Genomic DNA, 26,141 nt, shown 5'->3' with positions numbered 1-26,141 from the left:
TAAAATGACAGTGGTCCGATTTCAATATTAAGGCCTGGTCATCAACCTACAAAATGGCTTGGTCCTTAAGGGGTAAAATATGAGTGTCTGAGCAAAGGGTCTGAATACTTATGAGCATGTGATATTTCAGTTTTTCAATTTTAATAAATTTACAAAAATTCTACACTTCTATTTGTTTGCACCAAGATGGGGTGCAGAGTGTACATTAATGTGAGAAAAAATATATATTTTTTTAATTTACCAAATGGCTGCATTGAAACAAAGAATGAAAAATGTAAAGGGGTCTGAATACTTTACGTACCCACTGTATATACAGGCAGGGTCAAGTGCTGCACCAGCCAATCACAGCCATACTTGGCATTGCTGTGATGGCTACGGAAGTTCTCATGGTGTAAAATTGCATTGATTGGCAGTGCTGCAGCCTTTCAACAAGCTTTATTAGGCTGGCGAACCAGGACATACACTAAAAAGTCTGGGTTCGAGGTTCGGTAACGGACCTCAAACTTTACAGCTCGGATTCGTTAATCCCTGAGCACCACTACTATATTAAATATTTTAAGCATGTATATCTAAGTGAAAATGTCCACTGGTCTGCAAAAGGCCAATTTCAGCTCTGTAGGTTGATGCTTATTAAAAAAAAAACTGGCATTATCTCTGCGGAAAAGGTCAGACCCATTGACCTTCTACTGTAGGTGCACCACTGATCATTATTACACTAGCTAATCAGGCTGTCACATTCAGTATATGAAGAATGAATGAGGTTGTTATATACATTATGTGCTTTTTACCTATTTAGTACCATCCATTGATGCTTTATGATCTGTTTTTGTCACAAGATCTTATCAAATTAACAACTGGAAAAGAAAATTTGTCAACAATATTTTTTTCTGTGATGTCATCAGGTAATGGGTCATATTGTGCTGATATTGATGAATGTGGACTCGGAGGAAAGCACAACTGTTCAGATGATGCCACCTGTAATAACACAGAGGGAAGTTATATCTGTACATGTAATCCTGGATACACAGGTAAGTACATGGCATCCAGAATAAGTGAAAGTAATGGATGTGAACCCTTATAGAGGTTGTCCTAGCTAAACAGCTTCCACCAGGCAGCAATAATGGGGAATCAATGAAATTACCATATATGTTTTGTGGCAGGGCTGAGGGTCGTGTAATCGATGGGAGATATGTGTCTCATAAATGGCTTGTCTCCATAATGTAAGGCATAACAAATAATAATACAGCAATGTTTGAAGGACCTGTGGTGACGCCACAGTCATGTGACCAGTCAGCTGTTGGGTTCGTGGGTGTGGCTACACCCTTATAATGTGGCCTGCTCTTGATCCAGGCAGCTCTATGTGAGGAGGGTATACACCTCCTGTGTGCGCTGAGGCTCACGGACTGAGCCTGAAGGAAAAGACATTCGATGTTATTTTGTCGCCTGAACTGAAGGCTGTTTATTTTGGTGACATGCTGTTTGGTTTATGACGTAATAAACCGCATGAACTTTAAGGGAACCTGCCTCCTGACTGTCTCCCGTCGCACCTAAGAGAGTAGAATCCCTACAATTGGTGCTGGACGCGCGGGCAGAGTTCCCAGCAGAGACTTGAGATCATTGCTGCATGTCCTGGGTAAAGTTTTCAGTGAGGCAGCAAGCACCTACCCGGAGTAATGGAGGACCTGATGAAACACCTGGTCCAGGCCCAGACACAGCAACAGGAGGCCAACAGGCTGTTCTTACAGCTGCTCCAGCAGAGCCAGCAGGAGCAACGGCTGCAGAGCCAGCAGGAGCAATGGCAGCTGATGCAGCTTCTGGCAACCGCCATCCAGGAGGGCAGGATGAGCGTCCCAACCCCAGGTCCGGCTGATGCCACCCACGTCACGAAGGCGGTAAGACGCGCATTGCAAAAAATGACCCCTGAGGATGATATGGAGGTCTTCCTGACGGTGTTTGAGAGGGTGGCTGAGAGGGAAAAACTTCAGCCAGAGCGGTGGGCAGAGGTACTGACCCCATACCTAACGGGGGAGCCCCAGAAGGCATACTTTGACCTGACTGTACAAGACGCCAGAGAGCATCCCAAATTAAAAGCGGAAATTCTCACACGCTTGGGGGTAACAATGACTACCAAGGCACAGCGACTTCATCGCTGGGCTTATCACTGGGACAAACTGCCGCTCTCCCAAATGTTCGACCTGTTGCACCTGGTCCAGAAATGGCTGCAGCCAGAGTCGTCTTCCCCGGCACAGATGGTAGAGCAAGTGGTCATGGATCGGTTTGTGCATTCTCTGCCGAGACCCCTACAGACTTGAGTGGCCCAGGGTGATCCCCAAAATGCCAATGTAATGGTTGGGCTGGTGCACCTGCCAGGTACATAACCACTTTGGATCTGACAAAGGGATACTGGCAGATCCCCATGGCACAGGAAGCCAAGGAGAAGACAGCATTCTCCACACCAGACGAGTGCTTCCAGTATGTCCGGATGCCGTTTGGCCTGCAGGGAGCTCCGGCAACCTTCCAGAGGGCTATGGATAGAATTCTTGCACCTCATAAGCTATACACTGCCGCATACCAGGATGATATCGTCATCTTTACCCCGGACTGGGAGTCTCACCTGGAAAAGGACCAAGCAGTTTTTGACGTTCTAAGGGAGGCGGGGTTTACAATAAACTCGAAAAAGTGTGCCTTGGGTAAGGAAGAAGCCAAGTACCTCGGATATGTAGTGGGGCGTGGCGAGATCAAACCCCAAATCAATAAAGTGGAGGCAATTTAAACATGGCTGAGACCTCTGTCAAAGAAGCAAGTTAAAGCCTTCCTGGGGATTGTGGGATATTACACGAGGTTCATCCCAAACTTCACCACAATGGCTGCACCTCTAACTGATCTGCTTAAGGGGACAAAGTTAGTGATGATCAGCTGGTCCGAAGAAGCAGAGTCAGCCTTCCAAGAAATGAAGGGGGCTCTTTGTCAGCAACCCGTTTTGGTGGCCCCAGACTTTAAACATGAATTTATCCTCCCGACAGATGCCTCAGATGTCGGGGTAGGAGCAGTCCTTTCCCAAGAGATATGTGGGGAGGAGCATCCTGTTCTCTACTTAAGTAGGAAGTTGACTTCTTATGAGAGAAATTACTCAGTTGTACAGAAGGAGTGTTTGGCCATAAAATGGGCAGTGGATACATTACGATACTACCTGGTGGGACGGAAGTTCAGATTAATATCCGACCATGCCCCACTCAGTTAGATGAGGGAAACAAAGTGTAAGAATGCTAGGGTCACCCGCGGGTTCTTAGCCCTACAAGACTTCAGCTTCCATGTAGAGCATAGGGCCAGGAAGCTACATGGGAATGCCGATGCCCTCTCCAGAATCCCTTGCCTGGTAGGTGAAAGTGCCAAGCCTCACAGCTTTAGGCAGAGGGGGGGGGTATGTGGCAGGGCTGAGGGTCGTGTCATCGATGGAAGATATGTGTCTCATAAATGGCTTGTCTCCATAATGTAAGGCATAACAAATATTGCTGTATTATTATTATTTGAGGGACCTGTGGTGAGGTCACAGTCATGTGACCAGTCAGGTGCTGGGTTCGTGGGTGTGGCTACACCCTTATAATGTGGCCTGCTCTTGAACCAGGCAGCTGTATGTGAGGAGGGTATACACCTCCTGTGTGTGCTGAGGCTCGCGGACTGAGCCTGAAGGAAAGGACATTTTGATGTTATTTTGTCGCCTGAACTGAAGGCTGTTTATTTTGGTGACATGCTGTTTGGTTTATGACATAATAAACCGCATGAACTTTAAGGGAACCTGCCTCCTGACAGTCTCCATCACACCTAAGTGAGTGGAATCCCTACAGTTTTCTCACCCTCCATTCCATCACTGTGTCCTCCTGACCCTTCCTGCTGGAGACATCGCAGCCCATTAACATCACTTTACATCTACAGCCAATCAATTGCCTCAGTGGTCTCAAGTGATGTATTGCTGAGGCCAGTGATTGGCTGCAGTGTTCACATAACAGTATAAACGCTGTGACATCTACAACCATTGCAAACTGTTCACCACTGGGGGACACAGCGCTTGAACAAAAGATGAGTACCATCTCCATTATTTTGTCAGTATTTTTGCCTGTTGACAGCCTTTTACCTTACCTAGCTCCATTAACGCTTTGTGTATATATACTGTATATCTTGTTTTATTTCCGACTGAATGGGCAGAACATTCTTTCCTGTTGTAAACCTGAGCACTGCCTTCCATTGATGGGCTCAGAGACTGATTTTTTTAAGGATACAATTAAGAATATGCACTTTACATTATTTACTGTGAGGATTCGGTCAATGTATAAAGTAGGTTTCTGCAGACAGACATTGCACCAGAGCACCAGAGAATACATCTGTGAGCAGCGCTCAAGTCTGCTGGTGTGGTGGCTGGGGGAGGATAATGCTGCATGTCACACTCACTTTGTCCTGGATGTATTTAGGAAGTTTTTTTTCATTCTGCCTCCACACAAATCGGAATAGAAAGTGATAAAAAAAAGTTATGTGCCCGAAAATGGTACCAGTAAAAATGTCAGCTCGTCCCGCAAAAAACAAGCCCACACATGACTCTGTCGGCCGAAATATGGAAAAATTATAGCTCTCAAAATACGACGATGCAAAAACTTCTTACAAAAAATTATTTAAAAAAAAACGTCTTTTAGTGTGAAACAAGCTAAATGTGAAAAAAGTATATAAACCAGGTATCACTGTAATCGCTCCGACCCGAGGAATAAAGTCACCTAATCACTAATACCGCACAAGAAACGGCGTAAACAAATAAAACCAATTCTTCACCTTTTGTGGATTTGTTCATTCTGTCTCCCAAAGATCGCAGTAAGGCAATCACAGTGGTTTAGCCCCACATATGGAGTATCAGCGTACTCATCACAAATTGCACAACAAATTTTGGATTCTAATTTCTCCTGTTAGCCTTGTGAAAATAAAAGTTAGGGGGCAAAAAGAACATTTTTGTGGAAGAAAATATGATTTTTTTATTTTCACGGCTCTACGATATAAACTTCTGTGAAGCACTTGGGGTTCAAAGTGCTCACTACACATCTAGATAAGCTCATTAGGTGGGTATAGTTTCCAAAATGGGGTCAATTGTGGGAAGTTTCTACTGTTTAGGCAGATCAGGGGCTCTGCAAATGCAATATGACGCCTGCAGACCATTCCATCAAAGTCTGCATTCCAAAACGGCGCTCCTTCCCTTCTGAGGTCTGCCATGCGCCCAAGCAATGGTTCCACCCCACATATGGGGTATCAGCATACTCAGGACAAATTGCACAAAAACTTTTGTGGTCCAATTTCTTCTGTTACCCTTGGGAAAATAAAAATTTGGGGGCAAAAAATAATTTTTGGTGAAAAAAATGTGATTTTTTTATTTCCACGGCTCTACGTTATTAACTTCTGTGAAGCACCTGGGGGTTTCATAATGCTCACCACACAACTAGATAAGATCCTTGCAGGGTCTAGTTTCCAAAATGGTGTCACTTGTGGGGGGTTTTCACTGCTTAGGCACATCAGTGGCTTTTAAAATTCAACATGTCATCCGATCTCAATTCCAGCCAAGAAAAGTCAAATGGCGCTGCTTCCCTTCCGAGCTCTGCTATACGTCCAAATAGTGGTTTACCCCAACATATGGAGTATCAGCGTACTCAGGACAAATTGCCCAATAACTTTTGAGGTCCTGTTACCCTTGGGAAAATAAAAATTGGTGGTGAAAAGATCTTTTTGTGTAAAAAATATGATTTTTTAATTTTACGGCTCTACATTATAACCTTCTGTGAAGCCCTTGGGGGTTCAAAGTTCTCACCACACATTTAGATAAGTTCCTTGGGGGGTCTAGTTTCCAAAAAGGGGTCACTTGTGGGGGGTTTCCACTGTTTAGGTACATCAGAGGCTCTCCAAACACAACATGGTGTCTGCACTCGATACCAGCAAATTTGACATTCAAAATCTCAAATTGATGCTCCTTCCCTTCTGAGCACAGCCATGCACCTAAACATTGGTCTTCCTCCACACATGGGGTATCAGTGTACTAAGGAGAAATTGCACAACACATATTGTGGTTCATTTTCTCCTGATACCCTTGACAAAATAAAAAAAAAATTGTGTCCGAAAAAAATTTTGGGGAAAAAAAGTGAAATGTTCATTTTTTCCTTCCACATTGCTTCAATTCTGGTGAAGTACCTAAAGGGTTAATAAACTTCTTAAATGTGGTTTTAAACACCTTGAGGGGTACAGTTTTTAAAATACTGTCACTTTTGGGTATTTTCTGTTATATTGACCCCCCCAAACTCACTTCAAATGTGATGTGGTACCTAAATAAAATGGTTTTGTGAATTTTGTTGTAAAAATGAGAAATCACTGGTCAACTTTTAACCCTTATAATTTCCTAACAAAAAAAAATTCTGGTTCCAAAATTATGCTTATGTGACATGTGGGAAATGTTATTTATGAACTACTTTTTGTGACATATCTCTCTGATTTAAGGGCATAAAAATTGGAAAATTGCAAAATTTTACAAATTTTTGCCAAATTTCCATTTTTTTCAGAAATAATTGCAAGTCATATCGAAGAAATGTTACCAGTACCATGAAGTACAATATATCACGAAACAACATTGTCAGAATCAGTAGGATCCGTTGAAACGTTCGAGAGTTATAAGCACATAAAATGACAGTGGTCCGATTTCAAAATTAAGGCCTGGTCATTAACCTACAAAATGGCTTGGTCCTTAAGGGGTTAAATATGAGTGTTTGAGCAAAGGGTCTGAATACTTATGAGCATGTGATATTTCAGCTTTTCTTTTTTAATAAATTTAGAAAAATTCTGCATTTCTGGTTATTTTCCCTGACGATGGGGTGCAGAGTGTACATTAATGAGAAAAAATGAACTTTTTTTGAATTTACCAAATTGATGCATTGAAACAAAGAATGAAAAATTTAAAGAGGTCTGAATACTTTACGTACCCACTGTATATACAGGCAGGGTCAAGTGTTGCACCGGACAATCACAGCCATACTTGGCATCGCTGTGATGGCTACGGAAGTTCTCATGGTCTAAAAGTGCATTGATTGGCATCGCTGCAGCCTTTCAACAAGCTTTATTAGGCTGGTGAACCAGGACATACACTAAAAAGTCTGGGTTCAAGGTTCGGTAATGGACCCCAAACTTTACAGCTCAGGTTCGTTAATCCCTGAGCACCACTACTATATTAAATATTTGTACATGTACATGTAAGTGAAAATGTCTACTGGTCTGCAAAAGGCCAATTTCAGCTCTGTAGTTTGATGCTTATTAAAAAAAAACTGGCATTATCTCTGCGGAAGAGGTCAGACCCATTGACCTTCTACTGTAGGTGCACCACTGATCATTGTTACACTAGCTAATCAGGCTGTCACATTCAGTATATGAAGAATGAATGAGGTTGTTATATACATTATGCGCTTTTTACCTATTTAGTACCATCCATTGACGCTTTATGATCAGCTCTTTTCACAAGATCTTATCAAATTAACAAGTGGAAAAGAAAATTTGTCAACAATATTTTTTTCTGTGATGTCATCAGGTAATGGGTCATATTGTGCTGATATTGATGAATGTGGAGGAAAGCACAACTGTTCAGCTGCCGCCACCTGTACTAACACAGAGGGAAGTTATATCTGTACATGTAATCCTGGATACACAGGTAAGTACATGACATCCAGAATAAGTGAAAGTAATGGATGTGAACCCTTATAGAGGTTGTCCTAGGTAAATAGCTGCCACCAGGCAGCAATAATGCGGAATCAATGAAATTACCGTATGTTTTCTCACCCTCCATTCCATCACTGTGTCCTCCTGACCCTTCCTGCTGGAGACATCACAGCCCATTAACATCACTTTACATCTACAGCCAATCAATGGCGTCAGTGGTCTCAAGTGATGTATTGCTGAGGCTAGTGATTGGCTGCAGTGTTCACATAACAGTATAAACGCTGTGACATCTACAACCATTGTAAACTGTTCACCACTGGGGGACACAGCACTTGAAGAAAAGATGAGTATCATCTCCATTATTTTGTCAGTATTATTGCCTGTTGACAGCCTTTTACCTTACCTAGCTCCATTAACTCTTTGTGTATATATGCTGTATATCTTGTTTTATTTTATGACTGAATGGGCAGAACTTCCTTTCCTGTTGTAAACCTGAGCACTGCCTTCCATTGATGGGCTCAGAAACTGATTTTTTTTAAGAATACAATTAAGAATATGCACTTTACATTATTTACTGTGAGGATTCGGTCAATGTATAAAGTAGGTTTCTGCAGACAGACATTGCACCAGAGAATACATCTGTGAGCAGCGCTCAAGTCTGCTGGTGTGGTGACTGGGGGAGGATAATGCTGCATGTCACACTCACTTTGTCCTGGATGTATTTAGGAAGTTTTTTTTCATTCTGCCTCCACACAAATCGGAATAGAAAGTGATAAAAAAAAGTTATGTGCCCGAAAATGGTACCAGTAAAAATGTCAGCTCGTCCCGCAAAAAACAAGCCCACACATGACTCTGTCGGCCGAAATATAGAAAAATTATAGCTCTCAAAATACGGCGATGCAAAAACTTCTTTCAAAAAATTCTTCCAAAAGCTAGGGTCTTTTAGTGTGAGACAGAAGTTAAACGTGAAAAAAGGATATAAAACTGGTATCACTGTAATCGCGCTGACCCGAGGAATAAAGCCGCTGAATAACTAATACCGCACGAGGAACGGCATAAAAAAATAAAACCAATTCTTCACCTTTTGTGGATTTCTTCATTCTGCCTCCCAAATATCGCAGTAAGGCGATCACACTGGTTTACCCCCATATATGGGGTATCAGCGTACTCAGGACAAATTGCACAACAACTTTTGGGGTCATATTTCTCCTGTTACCCTTGTGAAAATAAAAATTTGGGGGCAAAAAGATCACTTTTGTGGAAAAAAATATAATTTTTTTATTTCCACTGCTCTACGTTATAATCTTCTGTGAAGCACTTGGGAGTTCAAAGTGCTCACCACACATCTAGATAAGCCCCTTAACGGGGTCTAGCTTCCAAAACGGTGTCACTTGTGGGGGGTTTCCACTCTTTAGGCACATCAGGGGCTCTGCAAATGCGACATGGCATCCAATCTCAATTCCAGCCAAAAAAAAGTCAAATGGCGCTGATTCCCTTCCGAGCTCTGCCATGCGCCCAAATAGTGGTTTAACCCCACATATGGGGTATCAGCGTACTCAGGACAAATTGCACAATAACTTTTGGGGTCCTATTACCCTTGGGAAAATAAAAATTGCTGGTGAAAAGATCATTTTTGTGGAAAAAACATGATTTTTTTAATTTTACGGCTCTGCATTATAACCTTCTGTATAGCACTTGGGGGTTCAAAGCGCATTCCACATATTTAGATAAGTTCCTTGGGGGGGTCTAGTTTCCAAAATGGTGTCACTTGTGGGGGTTTCCACTGTTTAGGTACATCAGGGGCTCTCCAAACGCGACATGGCCTCCGCTCTCGATTCCAGCCAATTTGACATTCAAAATCTCAAATGATGCTCCTTCCCTTCTGAGCATTGCCATGTGCCTAAACATTGGTCTTCCTTCACACATGGGGTATCAGTGTACTAAGGAGAAATTGCACAATAATGTGTCTGAAGAAAAATTTTGGGGAAAAAAGTTAAATGTTCATTTTTTCCTTCCACATAGCTTCAATTCTTGTGAAGTACCTAAAGAGTTAATAAACTTCTTGAATGTGGTTTTGAACACCTTGAGGAGTACAGTTTTTAGAATAGCATCACTTTTGGGTATTTTCTGTTATATTGACCCCCCAAAAATCACTTCAAATGTGAGGTGGTCCCTAAAAAAAATGGTTTTGTAAATTTTGTTGTAAAAATGAGAAATCATTGGTCAACTTTTAACCCTTTTAACTTCCTAACAAAAAAAAAATGTTGGTTCCAAAATTGTGCTGATGTAAAATAGACATGAGGCAAATGTTATTTATGAACTATTTTTTGTGACATATTACTCTGATTTAAGGTCATAAAAATTAAAAGTTTGATAATTGCTAAATTTTACAAATTTTCACCAAATTTCCATTTTGTTTCATAAATAAACGCAAGTCATATCGAAGAAAAGTTACCACTACCATGAAGTACAATATGTCACGAAACAACAGGGTCAGAATCAGCAGGATCCATTGAAGCGTTCCAGAGTTATAAGCGCACAAAATGACAGTGGTCCGATTTCAATATTAAGGCCTGGTCATAAACCTACAAAATGGCTTGGTCCTTATGGGGTTAAATATGAGTGTCTGAGCAAAGGGTCTGAATACTTATGAGCATGTGATACTTCAGTTTTTCTTTTTTAATAAATTTACAAAAATTCTACATTTCAATTTTTTTGCGCCAAGATGGGGTGCAGAGTGTACATTAATGAGAAAAAATATATTTTTTTTGAATTTACCAAATGGCTGCATTGAAACAAAGAATGAAAAATTTTAAAGCGGTCTAAATACTTTACGTACCCACTGTATATACAGGCAGGGTCAAGTGCTGCACCAGCCAATCACAGCCATACTTGGCATCGCTGTGAAGGGTACGGGAGTTCTCATGGTCTAAATGTGCATTGATTGGCAGTGCTGCAGCCTTTCAACAAGCTTTATTAGGCTGGCGAACCAGGACATACACTAAAAAGTCTGGGTTCAAGGTTCGGTAACGGACCTAAAACTTTACAGCTCAGGTTCGTTAATCCCTGAGCACCACTACTATATTAAATGTTTTAAGCATGTATATCTAAGTGAAAATGTCCACTGGTCTGCAAAAGGCCAATTTCAGCTCTGTAGTTTGATGCTTATTAAAAAAAAAACTGGCATTATCTCTGCGGAAGAGGTCAGACCCATTGATCTTCTACTGCAGGTGCACCACTGATAATTGTTACACTAGCTAACCAGGCTGTCACATTCAGTATAAGAAGAATGAATGAGGTTGTTATATACATTATGCGCTTTTTACCTATTTAGTACCATCCATTGATGCTTTATGATCAGTTCTTTTCACAAGATCTTATCAAATTAACAAGTGGAAAAGAAAATTTGTCAACAATATTTTTTTCTGTGATGTCATCAGGTAATGGGTCATATTGCGCTGATATTGATGAATGTCGGAGAGGTCACAACTGTTCAGCCGCCGCCACCTGTACTAACACAGAGGGAAGTTATATCTGTACATGTAATCCTGGATACACAGGTAAGTACATGACGTCCAGAATAAGTGAAAGTAATGGATGTGAACCCTTATAGAGGTTGTCCTAGGTAAACAGCTGCCAACAGGCAGCAATAATGAGGAATCAATGAAATTACCGTATATGTTTTCTCACCCTCCATTCCATCACTGTGTCCTCCTGACCCTTCCTGCTGGAGACATCACAGCCCATTAACATCACTTTACATCTACAGCCAATCAATGGCGTCAGTGGTCTCAAGTGATGTATTGCTGAGGCCAGTGATTGGCTGCAGTGTTCACATCTTTCTATAATAATAATTGCCCTAAGCAGCTTCCGGTTGTAACAACTTCCGTCCAGTTGTAACCGGTGACGTCACCGCACACCTCTTTCCATGTTAACCCTCAACACACACACTCCTCTCACCTTTCACCATCTCCACTCACTCTTTCACTCCACATACGACCCTTTCTCTCACTCCGTCTCTCATACTCACGCAGTCATCGCCGCTGATCCACGATCCCCGACATCTTCTTCCACCGGCGCCATCCTGGATCCAGACGTCCTCCACGCCGGCGACATGTTCTTGCGGTGACGCCATTTTGGATCGGCGAAATCCCGCAATAGTCAAGATGGCGTTGCAGCAAGAACATGTCGCCAGCGTGGAGGACGTCGGGATCCAAAATGGCATCGGCGAAATCTCGCAAGATTTCGCCGACGCCATTTTGGATCCCGACGGCATCCACGCCAGCGACATGTTCTTGCGGCGACGCTATTTTGGATCTGCGAAATCCCGCGATACTCAAGATGGCGTCGCCGTAAGAATATGTCACCGGCGAGGACGACGTCGGGATCCAAAATGGCGTCGGCGAAAACTCGAGAGATTTCGCCGACGCCATTTTGGATCCCGACGTCGTCCACGCCGGCGACATGTTCTTGCAGCGACGCCATCTTGACTATCGCGGGATTTCACGATACTCAAGATGGCGTCGCCGCAAGAACATGTCGCCAGCGTGGACAACGTCTGGATCCAGGATGGCGCCAGCGGAAGAAGATGTCGGGGATCGTGGAGCAGCGGCGATGACGGCGTGAGTATGAGAGACGGAGTGAGAGAAAGGGTCGTATGTGGAGTGAAAGAGTGAGTGGAGATGGTGAAAGGTGAGAGGAGTGTGTGTGTTGAGGGTTAACATGGCAAGAGGTGTGCGGTGACGTCACCTCTCTTAAAGGGATCCCCAGTATGGAAGTTACAACCGTTCCACTCAGCGCTCTGGCTCTGACCCCAGGGTGACGGGATGATGTGGAATATTAGTGGTAGCAGACTATGTGCACACGCTGCGGATTCACCAGCGGATTTTTCCGTGCGGATCCGCAGGTAAAACCGCAGGTAAATTAACCTGCGGTTTTACCTGCGGATTGGCCTGCAGTTTGACACCTGGACAATGGAATTGGTGTCAAACCTCAGCGGAATCCACAGAAAGAATTGACATGTCAATTCTTTTTGCGGATTTAAAACCGCAACTTTTCCGATGGAGTCATCTGCGCTTACTAGCCGTGTGCATTCCTCAAAACACTGAAGGACTTTACAGAGGTCTTTCAGCTTTGACCACTGCACACCGGACAATTCCATGTCTGCCCTCAAACTGCCTGCCCGTGTATCCTCCCACAAATGTATTACAGCCTGCCTCTCAACCAGCACAGCCTCTCAACCATGTGCATGGTGGAGTTCCATCTTGTAGCAACGTCTGTGATTAGGCGGTGCTTGGGGAGGTTGATTGATCGCTGCAGCTTCTGCATACGACTGGAGTGGACGTTTGAGCGACGGATGTGCGAGCAGTCTTCGCACCTTATGGAGCAGGGCTGTTAACTCCGGATAATTATTTAGGAAGCACTGCACCACCAGGTTCAAGGTGTGAGCCAGGCAAGGTATGTGTGTGAGTTTTGAAAGGGCTATGGCTGCCACAAAATTCCACCCATTATCACTGACTACCTTGCCTGGCTCAAGATGTAGACTGCCCAGCCATGACTCAGTTTGTCGATGCAAGTAGTAGGCCAGTACCTCCGCGGTGTGTCTACTGTCGCCCAAAGACATCACTTTTAAAACAGCCTGCTGCCGCTTACCACTATCTATTCGATAGTGGGACACCTCATGTGCAACACTGACAGATGTGGATGGAGTGCTGGTGCGACTGTGCTCTGTCGACGAGCTTTCGCTTCAGGAGGAGGAGGGCCGAACGCCTACAGCCAACTGTTTCCTATATCACGGGCTAGGCAGCACTGTTCCACCGCCGATGTCCTCTGTGGAGCCTGCATCCACCACATTAACCCAGTGCGCAGTGATTGACACGTAACGGCCCTGGCCATGCCTACTGGTCCATGCATCTGTTGTGAGGTGCACCTTTCCACTCACTGATTGTTTTAGTGCATGGACAATGAGGTCTTTCACATGCTGGTGGAGGGCAGGGATGGCTTTTCGAGAAAAGAAGTGCCGACTGGGTAGGTCATAGCTTGGGACAGTGTAGGCCATGAGCTCTTGGAAAGCTTCGCTTTCTACCAAACGGAAGGGCATCATCTCTAATGAGATCAGTTTGGTAATGTAGGCGTTCAAAGCCAGTGTTCGCGGATGAGAGGATGAGTACTTTCTTGTCCTACTCAGAGTGTCTGGTAGGGTGAGCTGGACTTGAGAGCTGCATATGTGGGAACTAGCATTGGACATGACGGACTGAGAAGGGTTGGTGATGGTGAGGGTGTTGATGGCCTATATTCAGTGTTTCCTCGCGAAGATATTGTGATTGCCTGACTGGTTTGGCCTAGAGACGACACCTCAACATTTCTTGATGGTGGTGTGCTTAGCGGTGGCCTTACAGTGGGGGAAGCGATGGAGCGTTGCCGGCTAACTTCAGTTGGAGCAGGTGCACATGTGCTACCTGAGCTTTTTTAGTCCGTCCACACTTGCAAGTGCATGTTGGTTAAATGTCTAAGCATGCAAGTGGTATTCAAATTTCTTAGATTTTTCCCTATGCTAAAGGTCCTTCGGCACTTCATACAGATAACCTTTGCGTCATCAGTAGGATTTTGTTCAAAAAAGTGCCACACTGCACTCTTCCTACTATGGTACAAATTTTCAGGGCTTGCACGCTGTGCTAATTTGACCGTCTGGCCAAGCTGTCCTGCAACTCTTTTAGTTTTCTTGCCAAGTTTTTTGACAGCTACGGGCCTGCCGGATAACCGCTGCTGCGATGACGATGTCTGCTGTGGATCCTTCTCCTGTTCTGACCTATTGTTACCAGCACCCTCTTCCCCCAATGGATGCCAATCCGGGTCAACAACTGGGTCATCCATGACCTTGTCTTCAATGTCATCTGCACCTTCCTCTGTACCTTCCTCTGTGTCACCGTGTAAGGTGGTATAGTATGCGGGAAGGGGCACCTGAGTTTCATCAGGGTCTGATTCGGGCTCAGTAGACTGGGAGGGCAATATAGTGCTGTGGGTAAATGTACCAGCAGATTCATCTAGCAGTGACTGTGCATCAGTGCACTCCATGTCAGATTCATCTTGGACTGGGGAATTCAGGATTTGACTTGATAACCCAGGTATGTGAAAAGAGCTCCATGGAGTAATCTGAAGAGTGTGCTGCAGCATCCTTCACTTTTGGTGTGGGTGAAGGACACAACGAAAGGTGTTGTTCCTGACCAGAGGCCTGCACTGACGACTCTGTGCTTGCAGTTTTTGTAACTTCAGAAGAGGAGGCAATAGAGCTGGAGGCTGTTTCGGCAATGTAAGCCAAAATCTGTTCTTGATGCTCCGGCTTTAAAAGCGGTTTACCTACTTCCAGAAAAGGGAACCTTAAAGGCCTTCTTATGCCAGATGATGACACAGGCTCAACACCTCCTGCCTTAGCTGCTATTGTGCTTTTGCCAGAACCAGCCGATGCACCACCACCATCAGTACCAGCTACGGTGTATGGAGAAATGGAAATGTCCGTATATGTATTTACGGAGTGTAACACACACACACACGCTGACTCTGTATAGATGTGACCGTAATGCGAACGGCAGATATACAATACTGTTTGAGAATCGGACAGCTCTATACGGTATCTGTATGGAAAATTGTAAATCTCTGTCTATTTTTATACGGAGTGACACACGCTGTCTCTGTATAGATTTGACCATAATCAAACAGCAGATAGCTTCACTGTTTGAAAAGCGGACAGTTCTATACGGTGTAGGTCTGGAAAAATGGAAAATCTCCTCTTTTTGTTTTTCCAGAGTCACACACAGATAGCTTGTGTTTGTCCGTGATTCCAGCCGGTACACGGTAGTGTGTGAGGAGCGTACACCGCTATACGGTGTGTGAAAAAATGAACGCTCGGTAACTGAGCAGAACAAAATAATAAAAGTTGGAGTGCTTTGAAAAAAGCAGTTTGAACAGCAGTATGCACACACGAATGCAGCTATCAGGTAGCCTTAAAAGGCAGCCTAATCACCACCAGCGCTGCTGCACACAACAAAAATCCTCCCCTTTCACTGCACACTAACTGTTCAGTGAAAAGCGCTAGCAGCAGAAGTTATTTTTTTTTCTTCTTCCCTGCCTAACGCTCTCCCTACTCAGAATCAGCATCAGCACCTCTCCCTATTCTAAGATCGGCAGAAGTAAGATGGCGGTCGGCAGTCACGGCCTTTTATAGGCACTGTGACGCCACACAAAGCCAGCCAATCACTTGCATGCCCTTCTCTAACATGGTGGGGGCCGCTGCCAATGTAATCGCGTTGCCCACAGTGTGCGTCCTTGATGATTGGCAGAGAAAAGGCGCTGGAAGCATTATTTTAAACGCGACTTTGGCACTCAAGTCGGCGACCTCATGGCCGACCTCACTCTATGGTCGGGTTTCGATCGGCGAAACCCGACTTTAGCAAAAGTCGGCAGATTCTGAATTTGGCCAACCCGTTTCGCTCAACTCTAGTGGGGACATCACACACCAGTCGGCGAGCCGGAAGCTACAAACGCTGCTGAAGCACGGCAAGGGCGGCTGAAGCTGTAGCTGACGTTCTAAAATGGGCAGACAGACAGTGTACTTTCACTAGCAGATCTGGAAGCTCCGGGTAACTTTTGAGAAAATGTTGAACCATGAGGTTCAGCATATGGGCCAGGCAAGATACGTGTGTGAGCTCACCATGCCTCAGAGCTGCCACCAGGTTCCTGCCATTGTCACACATGAGCATGCCTGGCTGTAGGTTCAGCGGTGTCATCCAAGTATCTGACTGGTCTTTCAGCGCTGTCTCTTCTGCATTGTGCGGCTTGTCACCTATGCAGATTAGCTTCAGCACAGCCTGTTGCCACTTGGCTGAGGCAGTGCTGCCAGCTTCTGACTGATGTGTTCATTTCAGAGATGGAGGCTGAAGAAGAGGAGGAGGAGGTGCAGGAGCTGTAGACTGTGGGGGCAACCCTGATTGACGTAGGGCCCGCAATCCTCGGCGTGGGGAGGATGTATTCCATCCCAAGGTCCAACTGGGTCCCGGCTTCCATTAAGTTAACCCAGTGTGCCATCAGTGAGATGTACCGTCCCTGCCCACAGGCACTTGTCCACGTGTCCGTGGTTAGGTGGACTTTACCAGTAACAGTCTGTTTCGACAAGCCTACAGCCTGCAATGATCCTCAGTCTACTGAACCACCGCACAACCAGCTCTCCCCTCTCCTAGTGTACAGTCATGGCCAAAAGTATTGACACCCCTGCAATTCTGTCAGATAATTCTCAGTTTCTTCCTGAAAATGATTGCAAACACAAATTCTTTGGTATTATTATCTTCATTTAATTTGTCTTAAATGAAAAAACACAAAAAGAATTGTCCTAAAGCCAAATTGGATATAATTCCACACCAAACATAACAAAGAGGGTGGACAAAAGTATTGGCACTGTTCGAAAAATCATGTGATGCTTCTCTAATTTGTGTAATTAACAGCACCTATAACTTACCTGTGGCACCTAACAGGTGTTGGCAATAACTAAATCACACTTGCAGCCAGTTGACATGGATTAAAGTTGACTCAACCTCTGTCCTGTGTCCTTGTGTGTACCACATTGAGCACGGAGAAAAGAAAGAAGACCAAAGAACTGTCTGAGGACTTGAGAAACCAAATTGTGAGGAAGCATGAGCAATCTCAAGGCTACAAGTCCATCTCCAAAGATCTGAATGTTCCTGTGTCTACCGTGCGCAGTGTCATCAAGAAGTTTAAAGCCCATGGCACTGTGGCTAACCTTCCTAGATGTGGCCGGAAAAGAAAAATTGACAAGAGATTTCAACGCAAGATTGTGCGGAAGTTGGATAAAGAACCTCGACTAACATCCAAACAAGTTCAAGCTGCCCTGCTGTCCGAGGGTACAACGGTGTCAACCCGTACTATCCGTCGGCATCTGAATGAAAAGGGACTGTATGGTAGGAGACCCAGGAAGACTCCACTTCTTACCCCGAGACATAAAAAAGCCAGGCTGGAGTTTGCCAAAACTTACCTGAAAAAGCCTAAAACATTTTGGAAGAATGTTCTCTGGTCAGATGAGACAAAAGTAGAGCTTTTAGGGCAAAAGCATCAACATAGAGTTTACAGGAGAAAAAAGAGGCATTCAAAGAAAAGTACACGGTCCCTACAGTCAAACATGGCAGAGGTTCCCTGATGTTTTGGGGTTGCTTTGCTGCCTCTGGCACTGGACTGCTTGACCGTGTGCATGGCATTATAAAGTCAGAAGACTACCAACAAATTTTGCAGCATAATTTAGGGCCCAGTGTGAGAAAGCTGGGTCTACCTCAGAGGTCATGGGTCTTCCAGCAGGACAATAACCCAAAACACACTTCAAAAAGCACTAGAAAATGGTTTGAGAGAAAGCACTGGAGACTTCTAAGGTGCCCAGCAATGAGTCCAGACCTGAATCCCATAGAACACCTGTGGAGAGATCTAAAAATGGCAGTTTGGAGAAGGCACCCTTCAAATATCAGGGACCTGGAGTAGTTTGCCAAAGAAGAATGGTCTAAAATTCCAGCAGAGCATTGTAAGAAACTCATTGATGGTTACCGGAAGCGGTTGGTTGCAGTTATTTTGGCTAAAGGTTGTGCAACCAAGTATTAGGCTGAGGGTGCCAATACTTTTGTCCGGCCCATTTTTGGAGTTTTGTGTGAAATGATCAATGTTTTGCTTTTTGCTTCATTCTCTTTTGTGTTTTTTCATTTAAGACAAATTAAATGAAGATAATAATACCAAAGAATTTGTGTTTGCAATCATTTTCAGGAAGAAACTGAATATTATCTGACAGAATTGCAGGGGTGTCAATACTTTTGGCCATGACTGTATTCTCACCCATCCCTGTAGACTGTGAGCCCTCGCAGGCAGGGTCCTCTCTCCTTCTGTACTTGTGTGTCCATTGTCTTGCACATGTTTATTGTACTTGTCTATATTTCCCTTTTCACATGTAAAGCGCCATGGAATAAATGGCGCAATATAAATGTATAATAATAAAAATAACAGCATTGTTGAGCGCACGGGTAATGTTGTGGGACACATGCTGGTGTAATGCCGGTAGGGCACAATGGGAGAAATAGTGGCAACTGGGGACTGAGTACCTTAGGACGGCCGCCACCATCAGGTTGCAGAAAGCTTCTGTCTCAGCGAGCCTAAAAGGCAATATTTTGAGCGCAAACAGATGAGAAATGTGCAAATTAAGTTCTGTGGCCTTTGAGGCATTGGGTAGGTATTTCCGCTTGCGTTCCAATGATTGGTGTATAGACAAATGAGAGCTGAGCTGGGACAAGGATGTGGACGGGCTTGATGATGGTGCTGGTTGACTGTGGGAAACAACAGGAGCAGGGCCCGAGGTATCTTCACAGGCTCGATGAACTGGGGATTGGCTTGTACGCAAAGCAGTGGAAGAAGCAGTGTTGTCACTTGCAGACAGTGTTCCCGAAGCCTGGGGTTTGGTCCACAAAGTCGGGTGCTTTGCTGCCATATGCCTAATCATGCTGGTGGTGGTCAGGCTGGTAGTTTTGCTACCCCTGATGATGTAGGTATGGCAAGTGCTGCAAATGGCCTGTTTGGGGTTATCGGCAGAGTCTTTACAAAATAATCAGACTCGGGAAGATCTAACAGTTGGAATGGCAACTTCCGTCCTGTTGGTGTTTCGGGAAACGGATGCACGCCTTCTGTCTGCAGCCACCACACTGCTTCTTCCTACCTGTTTGGGTGATATACCTCCTTCCCCATGTGTGCTGCTGTCCTTGCTCTGCATGTCCTCCTGCCAGGTTGGGTCTGTCACCATGTCATCCACCACCTCATCTTCCACATCCATACCCTGCTCCTCCTCCTGACTTTCCGGCAATTGTGTCTCATCATGGTCCACCTCTTGTGACCATGGCTGCTCAAAGATTTGTGCAACGCTACATGGAATATCATCTTGCCCCGCTTCAAGTGGAGCTGGCGAGAGGCACGAATCTCCAAATGGATAACTGAACAGCTCTTCGTAGTGTCCGAGTGTGGGATCAGTTGTCTCAGTGAACTCAACATGGAGTCTAGTTACACCTAGGACCAAAAAAATAAAAATGCCATAATCTGGCCAAACTTTGAGCACACACAGATATGAGCTGGCATGCAGATGCCATACCAAAAAATGTGTGGCCTGTATTTTTATAATTTTTTGCCTAAATACTGCTGTATCTAAGTCTAGTTACACCTAGGACCAAAAAAAGAATAATGCCGTCAACTGGCCAAACTTTGAGCACGCACAAATATGAGCTGGCACGGAGATACCACTACGACAAATGTGTGCCTTGTTTTTTTTATTTTTGGGCTAAATCCTGCTGTATATAAGTACAGTTTCACCCTGGCCAAAAAATAAATCAGCCGTAAACTGGCCAAACTTTGAGCACACACAGAACGCTGGAATGCTGATACCACACCAAAAATGTGTGGCCTGTATTCAAAATACATCTGGGGCTAGCTATATACAGCTAATATATCTTACAGGTAGCAGCAGCAGCACCAGAACACAGGAAGGGAATGGACCCTCTTGATGTATGCAATGATCTGTATACACACATACAGTGCCTGCAGACTTTGCACTGATGTGTATAGAGTGACATAAACTACCCTGCCTACCTAACACTGGAACCTATATACTCCGGAATTAGTCTTTAGAAGGACTGTTGTTTTAGCTGGATGTGTGTCGTTTAGGATGGTAGACCCCACACTAACTAATAAATCCCCAATTCTGACCCTATCAAGGCAGCAGCTCTCCCTACACTATCTAAATCTGGAGCTGAATATGCCAAGCAGGGCGGGCCCAGTCTGTTATACCCTTGATGATGCTGTGCGGCCAGCCAATCACTGCACGGGCACAACAACGATGGCTGTGGCGTTTCATGGCCTGGAAGACAATCCCTGCACTGTGATTGGGTCTCTAAAGTCCGCCAAAAATGCTAGATGGAGACCCGAGTTCACGCCGAGTAATCCTGGAAATGCTCGGTGCTCTCCAAGTACACCGAGTACCTTGATACTTGGGCAAGTAACGAGTAGTGGCGGGCACGTTCGCTCATCACTAGTCAGGACATGTTTAGCTTAGGAGGGGCTTGCTGTAAGTTAAGCTTCAGGATTTTCTGCATTGAGTCAGTCGGTCTAAGGAGCTGGAGCAGCTAACTTGGGGCCAGAGAGCCCCTCATTGTCCAGGGGGCTAATGCCCTGGGGACAACGCAGTGGCCCCGTAATGTTTGAAGCTTATGCCCAGCCATCGAGGGCCAGTGGGAATAAGAATGCAGCAGTGACAGCAGTGAGAGCAGTGTCAGTGAAAGGAGAGGCCGGTGCTCTAATTGTGGACACAGTAGAAAGGATGGGCAGGTCACTCACCATGTGGCAGATCGCAGCCTGGGCGCATTCTCTCACCGCCGGGGTGAGACTGCTCAAAGATCCACCAGTGAAAGTGAGTCTTGACAGGGAGGACGCTGAGGGGCCGTGTGTCTCGGTCTGACCCGGGTATGTGCTGTGTGACAGTGAGAGGAGTACAGGGAAAGTGAAAGATATGTACTGCTTGAAAAGTGATGTTAATGCTGTAACAGAACTGGATGTGCTGTGTCCTGAAGTCAGTAAAGTTGTTCAGTTGAAAGTTGATATGGACTGTGTCTCAATCCTTTCAAATCTGCCTGGAGAGGGTCTCCTGCAGTAGAGGGAAGATCCTGAAGGAGCTGGACCTGGAGACACAGGTATGCTGATTAATGGACATTATTTTCATGTAAGAGGAGGTCAGGGCAAAGAGATGAATAAGTGTGCTGCCATGACTACAGCCCTGGCACTTCCTTACACAGGCGATGGAATCCAATGTGATGATATTGATGAATGCCAGACAGAAAATAACTGCTCACCTAATGCTACCTGCTCTAACACAATAGGACATTACACCTGTACTTGTAAGAATAGATTCTCAGGTAAAGCAAAATAATTTACCACAATTTATTAGTATGATAGTAGAAATGCCATATAATTAGGAATTTCAGTGTGATAACCTGCAAATAATCATACAGTAGACAGGAGACTCCTGCAGTCTAATAATGAGTGTAAAGCGATTCCTGAGAATACCAGAAATCTGTACTGTAAGAATGGTTTTCGTGTAAGCAGAGGCGTAGCTAGGGTTTTGGTTGAGGGGGTGTGAAACTTCTGAGTGGGCACTCAAATAGTGGATGAAGGAAAACCTCAGCAGATGACAGAGCTGTTGCTAAAATAAATCTCTATACAAAGACCAACACTGATATTACCACCATATGATGACCATATAGTGGTAGATACCAGTCCTGGAGAACACGTAATAGATTACAGTCCAGTTGCAGATAATGACTTACAAGTGATGTTATTTCTGGTGGAATCATTCACTTTTCCAGTCTTTTCCATCTGGCTCAGACTGACATGATAACTTCTCGAGCCAGGACTCATGTGTAGAGATTACATCAAAGACATATTTGTTCACATTTCAAGCACCATCTATCTCCAACCTGTACAAACTCCTCATCCTGCAGATATCCCAATACTGAGCCACTGTGGCTGTATGTATCTCTATTACTGTGTGAGCAGGTTGCGGGATGCAGTGACGAACAGGAGGCAGAGCAAGAGTTAACAGAGGCTTGGGATCCAATGGTGGCGCCCATACAAGCAGCATGTGAAGTCTCCGGTTTGGTCCTGAAGAAGTTGAGGATCTGGTTCCTGACGAAGGTGGCATATCTTTCACAGTCTTCGGGGTGGGCCAATCCTGCACCACTGCAAATTTCTCTCAGGACGGTTTCACCCTTTCAGCAGAGACGACATTTCCCAGGTACTCAATTTGAGTGTGAAACAGATGACATTTCTGAGGCTTCACTTTCAAACCATGTCTTTGAAGACGACTCAACACCTGTTCCAGTCTTTGAAGATTTTCTTCGAACGAAGTAGCATATATGATGATATCGTCTAAATAAATGAGAGTGGCTTCAAAGTTCAAGTCGCCTAAACACCTCTACATCAAAAGTACCAGGAGCGTTAGCCAGACCGAACGGCATCCGGTTGAATTCGTATAGTCCCATGGGGAGTATGAAGGCCGTCTTTCCTCGGTCCTGCTCGGACGTCGGTACTTGCCAATAGCCGCTGGCTAGATCCAACGATGAGAAGAATTTTGCGTTTCCTTAGGCAGACAAAGAATCTTCAATCCTGGGTAACGGATAGGAATCTCGCACAGTCCAGGCATTGAGTTTGCGATAGTCTACACAAAAACTCAATGTACCATCTTTCTTTCACACTAGCACGATGGGGGCAGCCCATGAACTTTGACTCTCTCGGATAATGTCATTCTGTAGCATCTGAGACAGCATACCTTTCACCTCTTGGTACAGTTGCGGTGGAATTTGCCAGTACCGTTCTCTTATGGGTGTGGTATTTCCAGTCGGAATCTCATGCGTTATTGCTGTAGTGTAGTCAAAATCGTCATCGTGACGTGCGAACACAATTCGGCCTGCATTTCCTCTAATATACGGCGCCCTCTCGTATATGCCGGGGTTCTGAGGTCAAAGCCATATCTACAGCCACGGTCCAAGGGTCTCCCTGTTTCACTGTCAATTGCACGGCCAGTGGCGATATCAATTCTTCCAGCATGACCATAATCTGCGCTACTTCACTTCTTTGGGAAAGTGTGATATTACCTTCTCCCAAATTGACACATCGTACTGGGACCGTCCTGTCATGTAAAGTGGCTAATGTCCACGCAACAAGGAGCCCTGGAGATAGTTGCTCCATAACAGCTGGCTCAATCTGTATCTCGACTTCCTTCAGGGAGGTACAAGCCCGGATGGGCATGGTAAGTACAGTTTGTCCTGGTGGCAAAAAAAGACTGGCAGTGGTTGGAACGATCACTTTTCCCAACGTCTTTCTGTCACTGGAGGTCTCTTGAGCTTGAGCCACACAGATTAACTGTTGAAACACTCTCCATTGGGGAGCGTGAGAGCTCCACTGTTTCAGGAACACATCTGGGGACTAATTGATGAGAAGACTCCCAAATTCCTTCAGCACGTTCATCCCCAAGGTGACAGCATGTACTTCTCCAATGGTCAGCACCACTCACTTCCGACCCAGGTCTTTGCCGCAGATGGTTATTTGCATCCAGGCCACCCCTGCGACCAGAATGGGCAAGTTATTGGCAGCTGTTAACTTTATCACTGGGCCCCATTCAGGCCGCATTGCCTCAGGAAAGTGTCATCAGACGTAGGTTTTAGGCATCGTGGTCACCTGCGAGCCAATGTCTACCAAACAACGTACAACCCGACCATCCATTTCAGCCCAGACGAGAAGGCCAATAGAGACTAGATTCATGGGACTTCTGATGCTCTTTGACTGTTCAGGCTCCGGGTGGCGTCCTCCAGGCTCGGATCCCTCTATTTTAATGGATGGTGTTGAAAGGCCTACTACATCGTGTCCATCCCCGAGCCAAATGTCCAGTTTCATCGCAGTTATAACAGGTGAGGGGTTTTTCTTGGCGCAACATTCTTGTTTCACGACAAGGTTCAGGGCCATCTCTGCCCCCAGACGGATTTGAGGTAGCTACTGGTTTCTTTTTTGAATCAGCCAACTCTTTCCGTATATCCTGAATTTCTTTCTGCAACTCTTCCACCCATCATGGTTCAGTGGCCATGGTTACAGATACCTCTCCACTGCGGACCTTCCCCAGCGGGACTGTCACCCCTTGCTCTTGCTTGCATGTGTGTGCTTTGCTCCCTACATCAGAAAAGGTCATGTGCGGATTTACCCACAAGCGTTCCCGCAAAGCCTATTTCTACAGCACGTCTCGCAAGCCTGTCACTAATTTGTCCCGCAGCACTACATCAGTAAGCCCTATGCTTATCTCCTAAAGCGCGTTCATGTACTGGGTCACCGTCTCCCCCTCCCTTTGATCCCGGATGAAATAAAGGCATACGTATCTCCTCTACGTCCATGGGGGTCTCCATGAGTTTCCTCCAGTATTTGTAGCACCTTGTTAAAGGTGTCTCATTCCCTGGGGGGTCATAGCTTGATTGAATCTCTCACTTCTCCATCTAGAGCCATCATGGCAATCTCCGCTTCTAATGCAGGCATCATGGGGTGCATCCTCATCATCCCCCTAGGGAGATACTGAACCTAGGGCCCACCCCAACTGCTTGGTCTGCTGCCTCTGTGCTGTTGGACTGCATCCTGCCAACTACGCAAAGTGTGAGTAGGTTGCGGGATGCAGTGACGGACAGGAGGTAGAGCAAGAGTTAACAGATTTATTAACAGGGGAATACTCCATGCAAGGAGGTAATGGGTTAAGCAGGGGGTATGGGAGGTGAGATTTAGAAAAGAACAACTGTTCATGAAAAGAGTAAACTTATCAGTCTGCCAGCTTCCTGGCTGCAGAGGCTTGGAATCCAACGGTTGTGCCCATGCAAGCGGCACGTGAAGTCTCTGGTTTCGTCCTGAAGAAGTTGAGGATCTGTTTCCCGACGAAGTCGACGTATCCTTGCTGTCCCAAGCAAGGTCCTGCATTCACGGTTCACTGAACGGTTTGTGGCACAGTCTGTGACACCGCCAGAGCATGACTTAGCTTGGCGGTGAAGGTGGGGAAGGAATTATACAGTTCTGTATGAGTCACAAGGTCAGTCTTAGACAGCATGCTTGCAGCAATTACCGGACCGGAAAGTCTCCTGCTTTCCCACGTACAGAGCCTTTTACTCTAGTCACACCCCCTGCTGTCGGGTGCAGAGGTCGGTCCAGGTAAGAAAGCTTTCCCCCGGGCAGCAATGGTGACAGCCCTGATAGTTCAGGGACCAGTGCAAGAGAGGTACCCCAGGTCCAGTCCATCTTCTTGTGCCCTCTAGATTGTAAAACAAACCTGTAGAATATAGTGTGCAAGTGCCCTAGAAAACAGTGCCCACATTTTGCCCTTTAGAATGTAATAATATGCCCTCTGTGTTTCCCTTTGACAGTCACAATAACCTGAGTTTCCCTATAACAATAAGTGCCCACTTAACATTTAATGTCCTAAGTCTTCCCCCCCACACAGCTCCCCTCTACACAGTATGATGCTGTGATGATAATGCCCCCTTACTGTAACGTGCCCCACCCAGTATATTGACCCCTTAGTAGCCTCCAAACTGTTTAATGGCTCCAACACTGTACGAAAACCCACATTATCTCCCACACTGTGTGATGGTTCCTCACTGTAATTCCCACACTGTATGATGGTCCCAAAAATAGCCTCCATATGGTATAATGCAGAAAGTCCTTTTTATAATATAATGCACTCACCATAGGCCTCTATATAGTAAAATACACACCCCATATGCTACCATATAATGTAATGCACTCACCATAGGTCT

At 45.2% G+C, this 26,141-nt stretch overlaps 1 protein-coding gene across 1 annotated transcript in view; it reads left to right on the top strand.

Moving 5' to 3' along the window:
- Positions 1-26,141, top strand: part of LOC141100710 (uncharacterized) — a 503,724-nt gene that overhangs the window by 403,970 nt on the left and 73,613 nt on the right. Inside the window, exons 55-57 of the mRNA XM_073589357.1 lie at positions 903-1,028; positions 7,598-7,717; positions 11,166-11,285. Coding sequence (XP_073445458.1) covers positions 903-1,028; positions 7,598-7,717; positions 11,166-11,285 — 366 coding nt within the window. The remainder of the gene's footprint in view (positions 1-902; positions 1,029-7,597; positions 7,718-11,165; positions 11,286-26,141) is intronic.

Source organism: Dendrobates tinctorius, unplaced genomic scaffold, assembly GCF_039654945.1.
Source record: "Dendrobates tinctorius isolate UK_male_01 unplaced genomic scaffold, ASM3965494v1 ptg000107l, whole genome shotgun sequence".
NCBI classification, from domain to species: Eukaryota; Metazoa; Chordata; class Amphibia; order Anura; family Dendrobatidae; genus Dendrobates; species Dendrobates tinctorius.
The sequence above is the reverse complement of the archived record's forward strand: the minus strand, read 5'-3'. Positions and strand labels throughout refer to the sequence as shown.